The sequence below is a fragment of the Epinephelus moara genome, chromosome 12 (genome assembly GCF_006386435.1).
Source record: "Epinephelus moara isolate mb chromosome 12, YSFRI_EMoa_1.0, whole genome shotgun sequence".
In the NCBI taxonomy this organism is placed as follows: domain Eukaryota; kingdom Metazoa; phylum Chordata; class Actinopteri; order Perciformes; family Serranidae; genus Epinephelus; species Epinephelus moara.
In genome coordinates this window covers 623,414-635,561 of record NC_065517.1, presented here as the reverse complement: position 1 = coordinate 635,561, position 12,148 = coordinate 623,414, and the positions used below count along the sequence as shown (strand labels likewise).

The 12,148-nt window shown below is 39.4% G+C and overlaps 1 protein-coding gene across 1 annotated transcript in view; it reads right to left on the bottom strand.

Moving 5' to 3' along the window:
- The window catches only part of tnfrsf21 (tumor necrosis factor receptor superfamily, member 21), a 278,261-nt gene extending 266,401 nt beyond the window's left edge, over positions 1-11,860 (bottom strand). The window contains exon 1 of the mRNA XM_050058857.1: positions 11,497-11,860. Within this exon, the coding sequence (XP_049914814.1) occupies positions 11,497-11,523 (27 nt within the window). The 5' untranslated portion in view covers positions 11,524-11,860. The remainder of the gene's footprint in view (positions 1-11,496) is intronic.
- Between the last annotated feature and the right edge of the window lie 288 nt (positions 11,861-12,148).

Here is a 12,148-nt window from a genome sequence, read left to right as displayed (position 1 = left end):
TATCACTGACAATATATTAACTAGATAGATCAAACAGGGTATACTCAGACAAGGCTAAAGTGATGTCATCTGAGTTTCTGGAGTTTTTTTAATGTTGCAATGCATACTGTCTTATTACTGAAGCTGGTTGCTTGGAGAGTCAGCTTCCAGTTTTAATCCTAATTTCCTTCGAAAGGTACACATGTGTTTGGGATACATTGTATCTTAATGTAAGGGCAGGTGGTCCAGGAGTATTACCAGCTTTTTGTTTTCTTTTTTTTTTGTTTTTAGAGCTTTGCCACCAATACACTCATGAGCTGCACTGTAAACCCCAATCCATCCATGATACAAAATTTTCATGTAAAGTCTACACAAATGTCCCAGATTGTCAAAATGACATAAAAACTTTATGTTCACAAAAACTCATCCCTTGTGAGCTTGACATAATTTTTCATTAAGTCAACAATTTGAGTTTTGAGTTAATTTGACTAAAATGTATAAATCTGATTTAGCCTAATTAGTTTAAGGTCAATTAACAGCACTATCATTGTGCCCTTAGCATATCATTCATTCATTCATCTTCTAACCGCTTCATCCTCTTGAGGGTCGCGGGGGGGCTGGAGCCTATCCCAGCTGACATCGGGCGAGAGGCAGGGTACACCCTGGACAGGTCGCCAGACTATCGCAGGGCTGACACATAGAGACAAACAACCATTCATGCTCACATTCACACCTATGGACAATTTAGAGTTATCAATTAACCTAGTCCCCAATCTGCATGTCTTTGGACTGTGGGAGGAAGCCGGAGTGCCCGGAGAGAACCCACGCTGACACGGGGAGAACATGCAAACTCCGCACAGAAGGGCTCCCACACCCGGGATCGAACCGGCAACCCTCTTGCTGTGAGGCGACAGTGCTAACCACCAGACCACCGTGCCGCCCCGCCCTTAGCATATATTTTTATAATTTAGTGAAATTAAGAAATTGTTGTAAAAAGTGTACTCAATGTTTTTTGTTCAAATGACATGGAATGAATTGCTCAAATAATAAAAAAAATTATGTTAAACTGACATAAAATTCCTGTCAGACAAGGGACTTGACACATTAATTTGTCTGGTGTACTCAAAACTTTTGTATTACTGTACTGCACTAAATTTAAAATCTTTGAGTGAAAGGGATTCAGAATGTTGAACGACAAAGTTGTAGAGATATGAACTGATGGTGTCACCTGTGACTCAGCTTGTCACACTGCCAGCCATTTGAGAACATGAGGCATGAGACAAGTCACTTGTTTCAACAACCAGTTAAATTCTGGTCAGCTGATCAAGTCAGTGACAAACTCTTATGCTTATGCTTATGCCATCTTATTTACATCCCTGCAGCTGTTGACACATGTCAGTCACACCAGATTTGACTGCGTTCCAGCACAAGAAGACAGAAAGACAAGATGTTGTTAGCAATACCAGTTTTAGCCATGTAAGCCACTGCAATACTTGTCAAAAACAACACATTATATTGTATTTTGCACATACAATCAATGTAGCAACATGTCCACTGGTAGAAGTTGGACAGTACTGTGTGTAAGACCAGTTTAATGATACACAGTTAAGACAGAAGAGCTAATAAACAACAGGGTTTCCCACAGATTAATTTATTTGTGGCAGCAAACCAAAATAACAACACCTGCCGCCACTTTTTGATTTTCTATTTTTGGAGCTGGACCATTCATTAGCAGCTCTGTTGGAATATATATATACTGTTTGGTTATTCATTGCACTACACTCTCGCAGAGCGTACTCAGGGCACAGACGGAGCGGCAGAACACCAGGCATAGTGAAAGTGGAACTTCAGCATAAACATATTCTCAGTCCATATGATATCCTACGAAAAATGCATGCGCAACAGCTGATGTGATATCCTACAAATTTGCACCCCATGAATGATGATACATCCTTAACATGCAGTTACATAATTAATGTAAAGTTATAGAGGTTAGGTTTAGGCAATTAAAATTACTGTGGTTAGGGTTAGAAAAGAAACATGGTGAGGATGTACCTTAAAATGATTAAAAGTTAATTCAAAGTTCACACGGATCCGAACTTGTCAGTTTGCAACCAACCTGCCTCCTTACAAGCACTCAGGACTGCTATCTTGTTAACTGATGTCAGCGCACTGGCCACGTGATCACATCCTTTCAAAATACATGGGATATGTGAAAATTTGGGTGCATTACATACAAAAAATTTGTGAGAACAGCCTGTCCGCATTCATTGTTCTGGGTCAAAAAGTTTGCTTTCACTCACCTTTGCAGCAGCTGCTCATGTCATCCATTGATATATCTGATCAGCTCTGACTGGACTGCAGTTATTGACCCCGTGACACAAAACTCCACAAAGTGCCATTGTCGTTCACAGAGTCTTTGATAAGGACATGATACACCTTCTTGTCTAGTTGCATTATTGTAAACTGGCAGGTTTCTTAGAAGGACGCAAACCGGCGCATCTTGCAGCTGGTTGCAAGTTTCAACTTATCTCATCACAAATCTTTGTTCTGAACAGGATTTAGACCTGTACAGCCAGACTAGAGACTGAAGCCCAACCCTTGACATAAGGCAATGCATTCCCTTATTTCATCTGTAACTGACCATTATTTTGGCAGGCTAATGAAATGCACCCTGTCTCGTTCCATGTTCCCACTGAGCACTGTGGACACACTTGCAACACATGAAGTGTGGACATTTGCCATATAAAGAGAAAGTATGAAAACATCTTTATGAATTTTTTTGTATATGAAAATACAAACTTGAGCCTGGCCAAAGCATGTAACATAACATTACACCTGCCACACCTGAACTGAGAGCCCATACTTTGTTTGGACCCTTCAGGTTTAGGTGGAATAGCAGATATAGTCCAAAAAACAGATGCAGACAGCGGACGCAGTTTACTTACAGTAATACTACTTTGGTTGTTAGCATAGGCAGACATACAATATACATTTGCATTCTACATATTTCTAATCTTGTATTTTTTCAAAGGTTTAAAAGGTCAAGTCCCAAGAAGTTTGTGAAAATGAATGCCTGACAAACCTTTTTGTTTAATCAAAAGATCAATTAATCCCCACATGGCTAAGTTTTTTAGACACTTGCTATCCACAGAAAAAACTGTGATGATGCAGTGACAGCTGAATTAAGGTGACCAGATTTCTGAGATGAAAATCGGGGACATTTTCAGTGCGGCAGTGAAAAATCATTAAATATTATCATTATGAAATAAAAAAACAGGGACAAGTACTTTTTCATGTATTTTGACCAACTTTTATTACAAAAAAGGTTGCAATCTAACAAATGAGTGACATCACCAACCATCCATCCACTGAGGAAGACAAAAATATCTTAATCTTATTAGCTTGAGTTAGGATGGATTTTTTTGGTCAAAGGTTTCAACTCATAACTGAATACTGAACTGATATTTATGACACAAAAGGTGGCAATCAAAAAAAGGGATGACATCACCGTGATCCCCTCATTCATCCACCTCCGTAGCCTCCGCCTCAGGAGCCTGGTAGAATAAGAGCAGAGGAGAACATGAGAAAAACTGCAAGAACAGAGCCAATAGTAAGTGAATAGTTTCTTAAAGAAATAACATCAGTTTTGGTAATATACTTATATAATTTAGTCATTGTGCTCTTTTTTATATGCTCTATGTAATTGCCTCTGTTTGAAATGTGCTACATAATGTTAACGTTCACTGACTTTTATAACCTTACGTTTGGTCTTCAGTTCAGATTAAACAGACGCACTGCATGTTACAATCATACTTAGCCTACTTTACCTCACTTCACACACACACACAGTCAAGTCTACTGCCAGCTCACACAAAATAAATAAGTTCATACACAACATACCATGTAACGCGGCCACTGGTCTCCTCTTCTCTCCTTTTTGCCGCCTCTAGATTGTTGTTGTTGATGCTGCTGCGTCTGGTCGTGCTTCCTGATAACGTCTGTACATCATACAACGTCTTCTCTAGCGATGCGTTTACTGACTACTGTAATAACTGGTGTTTGAGTCTGCACGTATTTTTCCCCCATTCAATGTCAAAATCGGGGACATTTTCGGGGACAGCTTTTACCAGGGACAGGTCACCCAAATCGGGGGCTGTCCCCGGAAATCAGGGGCTGTCCCCGGAAATCAGGGACGTCTGGTCACCGTAAGCTGAATAAAACCAGACATTTGGGTTATGTCTGATCTATACTATGATCCTGTCTTAATACCAAACCACTTCAAACCCAAACCTCTGAATTCCATGACCATGAAAGAAGTCATTAAAAGTGAATTTGTCTTGTCTGCATATATACATAACAGCCCTAAGTCCTCTGTGAGGAGACAGATGTAGCATCTTTGTGCTTGTGTCTCATCTGACTCACTGAGGACGATGAGACCTTGAGCTCAAGCAGCTACTGATCTAACTATATTCAGCACATTGCCAAAGGACACCTCCACCATGTGTAGAAGGGAGATCCTGTCTGGTATCATGAATACTGGCACTAAAACATCCATCCACCCATTATCAAAGTGATGATAATGGCGATGATAATATTTAAAACAAGCGCCTTAGAGCTTGCTGTGATTGTTTTATTATTATTCATTTAATTTGCTAAATAAACCACTGTGATTGTCTTTATTCTATTTCCTTTCTCTTTGCTTACTTTAAATCAAACCATTTCTTTGTTAAGACAGACGGTTGATGGATTAGAGTCCACTGACTGGCATCTCCAGTTGTTTGGCCGACACACAGTGTTACAGGCTGAACAACAGACTGCCAAGTGCCTTTTCATTCGCTATCCTTCCACTGGAGACTCTTCGGTTGTTCACCTACAGAGGGATGACTGACACTCTGCAGAGATATTCAATCTACAGATTAACTGTCTCTCTGGAGTTGATTTAATAGTCGAAATTGGGAATTATTTTCGAGACTTATTTTGAAGTTCAGTGTGGGACGAAAAAAATAGGCACTGTCCTTTTAAATGGAGAACCTGCTGGAGGAGTCCTTGGATCAGTTAGCGGCCCACAGGCCACATGCGACCCAGAGGCAACCTCTGAGTGGCCCGGGGTAGGGATTGGTACTGAGACCCGGTATTAAACGGCCCGGGGCAAATTTAATCAAGACCATAACAATAATAATAATAGTAAGCTCCGCCGTTATTGGCTGTTATCGTTACTTTTTAAAGTTTTGGTTTCATGTATTATCATTCAGCAGTCTCTCTCCTGCTCTCTGCATGACAGGGCTGATCTCCCCCTCACAGCTTTTCAGTTTTGTCTTATTGTATTTCTAGACTTTTTAAATACTTTTAAAAAACATACAAACACTTTATTTATCAAATATTCAAGTCATTTATGGAGAAGTTTTGCTAAAGTGTGGATGGACAATGCTTTAAGAGATTTTGGATGGATTAACAATCTGGGCCCACTGCATCTACCACCATCCTGGGCCCAATGGGAGCAAGCAGCAAGCAGCTTGAGCTTCAGCAGCAGCCATCCACCACCAGGCTAGGCCCAGGCTTCAACAGGAGCCATCCACCATCAGACTGAGCCCAGGCTTCTGCAGCAGCCATCCACCACCAGGCCGAGCCCAGGCTTCTGCAGCAGCCATCCACCACCAGGCCGAGCCCAGGCTTCTGCAGCAGCCATTCACCACCAGGCTGAGCCCAGGCTTCTGCAGCAGCCATCCACCACCAGGCTGACCCAGGCTTCTGCAACAGTTATCCACCATCAGGCTGAGCCCAGGCTTCAGCAGCAGCCATCCACCATCATCCCAGGCCCAAGCTTTAACAGGAGCCATTCACCACCAGGCTGAGCCCAGGCTTCAGCAGGAGCCATCTGCCACCAGGCTGACCCCAGGCTCCAACAGCAGCCACCACTAGGACTTGCTGCATCTTCCTACAGGTCAGCCACTAAAAAGCGCGTAAGGTACGTGGGTCACAATGGCTGGAAATGATGAGAAGTTTGTCACCATGTCTGTGTTGCATGAAATGTTTGAGCAGCAAAAAACTTTCTACAAAGATCTTCTTGAGCAACAAGAAAAAAAGCCACAAATCATGCCTACAAGTGATTGTTGATTCTGTATTTGTCCGAATGGATAATCTTGTTAGAGATGTTTTAAACATTTCAAAAGATATTCATGACCTAAAAGCAAGTCTTCAATTTTCCCAAGCTGACATAACTGAACTGCAGTCTTCTCCAAAGAGCAACTCTGGAAAAATCCAAGATATTTCAACCAGCCTTGCTTCTTACCAAACCTCTATGAATAACCTGTCTGCAAAAAATGATTATCTGGAGAATCAAACAAAAAGAAACAACCTACTGATTGATGGAGTGCCTGAATCGAAATCTGAATCTTGGGGAGACACAGAAATCCTAACAAAGAAAGTGTTATCCAACCATCTGGGCTTTCAGCAATTATGAAAACAAAATAATCGACATAAAATGATTATGCGCTTCTTGTCAGTTTACTCTCGTTGTCTTGTGTTGCAAATCAAATGCACCCGGAAGCCGCGCATGCGCAATACTGCCCCCTCCCCTCCCCTCCTCTATCCACTCCACAAGCCAGTCAAGTAGGTGAAATCGAATAATGTAAGGGGCAGGTGATCGCTGAAGATTTCAAAAACAGCGTGCGGAAAATGGCAGAGGGAGAGCAAGAGAGGTGTGTGTGTGTGTGTGTGTGTGTGTGTGTGTGTGTGTGTGTGTGTGTGTGTGTGTGTGTGTGTGTGTGTGCGTGTGTGCGCGCGCATCAGGGCCGTGCGCGTTACAGAGAGCAGAGGAGAATTGTAAACGTGCGACCATGTAAAAAAAAGAAATGACATGCCGTCGTGTAAACAATATAAGTCATCATGTGCGTCCCATAATCATTTGCATAATCGTGATTAAAATTTTGACCAAAACAATCGTGATTATGATTTTTTCCATAATCGAGCAGCATACTAAAAGAGCTACTACCTCAACTCCGAGAGATGAGGATGACGGGGAATATTGCATTCCTGAAATATGACCAGCTTGTGGTGCACCCTCTGTGACCTAAGTAAATATCTCTAGTTATGTCTGTTACATCCGTTAAATGTTACACATCACTAAAAGGTATTTTCACGTGATTTTCTTGTGAAACCACTATGAATGATGTATATAATCTAAATCCTAATTCACCGGATGCTCATGCCTCTAATCCGTATGATCTAAATGATGATGTGGACACTTTGTATAATGACTGCTTTGATCCAGATGTAAACTTCCTTAACTCCAAGAGGCCTCAAGGATTATACAATTATTACGACGAAGAAGAATTACCAAATTCTCTAAGGGTCTTCTAGATCAAAGTCATAATGTTTTTTCAACTTTTCACTTAAATATACGTAGGTTATCAAAAATGTATGGTCATTTAATCCAATATTTGTGTATGTATATATCGCCCCCCCCCCCCCCCCCCCCCCCCCTCATACTGATACTGGTTCATTCAATGATGCATTGTCCTCCTCTGTTAAGATGAGAAGTAGCAAGGGTAAGAAATGCATTCTCCTTAGCGACTTTAATATCGATCTTCTAAAAAATGAATCCAGTTCATTTTCAGATTTTCTGAGTATTCTTCATGCATCTTACTTATATCCCCTCATCTTTAAACCTACTAGGATTAAGTTTTCCTCTGCAACTTTAATTGATAATATATTTACAAATTACTTTGAACATGTAATCAATTCTGGGTTATTATTTACTGATATTTCAGACCATTTTCCAATTTTTCAATTTTTCTTTTTTTTAAGATATTTTTTTCGGCATTTTTGCCTTTAATTGACAGGACAGCAAAGCATGATGGGGGAAGAGAGAGAGGGAATGACATGCAGCAAAGGGCCACAGGCTGGAGTCAAAATTGGGCCGCTGCAGCAACAGCCTTGTACATGGGGCGCCTGCTCTATCCACTAAGCCACCGATGCCCCAATTTTTAAATTTTTTCTAATTAATAATTCAAATGAACCTAAAAAAATCTAGAAGAGAAAACATATTGTCATAGGTTTACTAAGAGAAATGAGAACTTGTTTAAAGCTTCAACAGATAAAGTTTCATGGGAAGATGTGCTGAATCAACATAGTGCAGAATGTGCTTATAGTACCTTCATAGACATATTTAATTCTGTATTTGATAAATGCTTTCCTTTTGTTCAAATCAACAGAAAATATGAAAATATAAGTCTAAAAATTGCAAACCCTGGATTACTCCAGGTCTAAAGAAATCCTCCATTGTAAAAAAAAATAAAAAAAAATAGACTATATAAAAAATTTATTGTTAGCCCCACCCCTTTTAACATTGAATTCTACAAAAAATCAGAAAAAATCAGAATCATTTCACTAAACTGATGCACACTGCAAAAAATACACTACTTCTCAGTTGATATCAAATCAACATGGAAACTCATCAATGAATTGTTGAATAAGAAAATAAGGCGTTGGTGGCTTAGTGGATAGAGCAGGCGCCCCATGTACAAGGCTGTTGCCGCAGGGGCCCGGGGTCGACTCCACCCTGTGGCCATTTCCTGCATGTCTCTCCCCTTTTCACACTTGTCTGTTCTGTCGATGAAAGGCTAAATGCCCAAAAAAATATCTTTAAAAAAAAGGAAAAAGGCCTCGACACCTATTCCATCTGTTTTATCTGAAGGTGAGAAGAAAATCTCTAATCCTTCAGATACTGCACATGGTTTCAATGATTTCTTTGTTAATATTGGTCCTTCATTGGCCAACAAAATTGAGAATACGGATGGTCATCTTTTTGAAAACTTCAATAATCAATATCCTTAAGATCATCTGGAACAACTCCTGTCCTGATGGATAAAGTTAAAATATGTGTTAGAGGTTGAATAATGGAAGTAACTATTTTCTTAACAAGACTGGCTCGTAGTTCATCATGTCCTGCAGAGGAATCTTTCAATTCAAGAATTAATGTTAGTATCACACGTAAAACGCTTATACTGGGATATTGATTATAAGCATTAATAGTTACTTCCATTATTCAACACATATTTTAACTTTATCCATTAGGACAGGAGTTGTTCCAAATGATCTTAAATTCTTAAATTCAAATCTGGTGATGCTAGTGTACACACAAATTATCGTCCTATATCCATTTTAACAGTTTTTTGCAAAATTCTTGAGAAATTGGTTTATTCAAGAGTAAAAAAAACACATGGATGAGAATAAAATATTATTCTGTCACCAATATGGTTTTAGGAAAAAAATGTCAACAGAAATGGCTATTACACAACTTGTTCATAATATTTCTACTGCTTTAGATAATAAAAACATTTCTCTTGGTATTTTTTTTGGACTTGTCAGAGGCCTTTGACACAGTCAATCACAATATACTTATTACAAAATTACATTAATATGGTTTTCAAGGTGTTGCTTTGAAATGGCTGCTTAACTATTTAAAGGACAGAGAACAGTATGTATCATTTAATGGGCATTCTGAGCAAAGATACTTTGTGGTGTTCCCCAAGGCTCTATCTTTGGACCTCTCTTGTTCTTGATTTATATAAATGACTTGATTTTTACCTCTTTTATTTGCTGATGACACGTCTGGTTGCATCACATAAAAAAGTTGATACTCTGTTTCGGGAAGCTAATGAGGAATTATCATCTATTTCAAATTGGTTTTGTATGAACAAACTCTCTCTTAATATAAATAAATCTAATTTTGTGCTCTTTTGTGCTAAAAACAAAAAATACTCAAAAGAAAATGCCAAAATTATCTTAGACAACAAGGAAATAACTCAAGTTCCTCATATTAAATTCTTAGAGTCATTGTTGATGAGAAGTTAACATGGAAATATAGACCATGTATGCAAAAAGACTATGAAATCAATTGGTATCTTGAGCAGAGTTCGTTCACTGACCAATCATTCTTGTCATTTAATCTTGTACTACAGTCTACTCTTTCCTTATATTATGTATTGTAATTCTGTTGCAGACATGCTGCTAAAAAAAATTTTTATTTTTTCATCTGACATTCACTCATATCCCACTAGACAGTCTTCCCTTGCTCAATTCTCACTGATTTATAAAGGACCATCTCTCTGGAACAACCTATCACCATCTCTTAAAGCATCATCTTCACTGGTAATCTTCAAAAATCAAATGAACAAGTATTTAATTAATCAACTTTAATGTGGAATTTTCATTTATCTTGTATGGATTGTCCTTGCTTTTGGTCTGACTATTTCTTTGTTGTTTGTACATTGTCTAACATGTAATCTGTTCATTTTATTTGCTACCTGTCTTGTTTTTCCTCTTTGCTCCTCTTTCTTCTCCTTCTGCGAGAAGGGGAGGTTCTTTGATAAGCCTTTAGTGGTTTCTAACCTCTTTCCTTTTTAATCTTGTAAATTTTATACTGTCTGTTTTTAACATTATGTGCAAATAAAACTAAACTAAACAGCACACACACACACACACACGCACACACACAAACACACACACACACACACACACACAAGTACAACGGAGTGAAGTCAGACAACAGCAGAGAGGTCGCGGTGCAGATGTAGGGAGTATGACTTCAAGATTACTCTAGTTAACGACCAGCCAGTACTTCATCAATACATGTGTTCAGCATGTAGAAAGTCATATTTCAATCTGCTCTGTCCGCGGTCTCTAATTCACCGCTATTATGGTTTACGATCGCGGTTTACACAAGCACAGGGCGCTAGCTGGGCTAACAGCAAAGTGTTAAACACAAACTAAAATGAAAGCTGTCTGTATGTAGTCTAACACTTTACCTTAAAATGCACCTGAGGCAGCCGACCTGCAGACAGTGAGTCTCCTCGGTAGAGTGGGGACAGAGAGCAGGATGAATGACTGATAATGATGTCTGTGTTCTTCATGCTTAGATAACTTTACTTTTTTCACACAGTATTGTGATGTCAGGAGGAATATTTATTTTATTGACATGTTAGATTTTTTTATTATTGAGTTTATATTCCTAGTGACTTTGTTGATGTAAACATGACTGTGGCTGCCATGGACTGTATAAAATATTCTGTGTATTTGATGTGTGTGTGGAGGAGAAGGAGAGGGAGATGCTGGTAGAGAGATAGAGCGTGTCATAAGTTACTGTAAATACCACTTATTATGCTATTAGATCTTTTTTATTCTGTTTCTGTATTATGTTGAGAAGGGCCATGTATATATATATATATATATATATATATATGTGTGTATATATATACATATACATATACATATATATATATACATACATACATCATACATACAAATATATGTATATATATGTATGTATGTATATATACATACATACATACAAATATATGTATATGTATATATATGTATACACACACGCGCGCGCGCTGAAAATGAAATGTGGCCCATCGACAATTTCTGGTTTTTACATCTGGCCCAGTTGAATTTGTAATTGCATAGCCCTGCCTTAGAATAAAGAATGAAAACAAGCAGGAAGCTACTCACCACTGCGGACACACACATGGCAGACATGGTCCTAAATCACACAACACAGATGAGGCTCGAGAAAACGTCGTTGTTCAAGTTGTCTGCTGGAGAAACACTATATCATCTCTAGATGTTTCTCATCATCATACTGCTCCTCCTCCACAGTTTACTGGAGGGTAGAAGCTGAGCCGAGCTCTGGTGCAGCGACAGTCTCAACTACAGTGTTTTATAGTCCGTGTCTCAAGGTGGACCGGTTTCAGATAGTACGGGATCAGGGCTTGGTTCAAAAAGAACGCTGTGCTAATTCCCATAGCGATGATGGATGAGGGCTACTGTGGGATCGCCGTCTCGCCCCGTCCAGGCTCGTGAGTGTGCAGTGCGGCTCTCCTTCAGCGCTGCGGACACCGCCGCGGTGACGTATGCTCAGAGGGGCGGAAGATAGCTATGAAACTCAGCCAATCCTAGCCCGTCAAAGCCATGCACGTGTAATGAGGGGCGTTGTTCCTGCAGGTGTACCCAGTTCGGTGTGATTTCATATTCTCTGATGTTAAACAAAACTGATGCTTGCTTTATGATAAAGTCTGAGTTTCAGTCAGAAACAAGGCCACTAGTTAATGTTTTTCTCTCTCCTAAGTTGATTTAATCAATTTTCAATTAACCTTCATGAGTT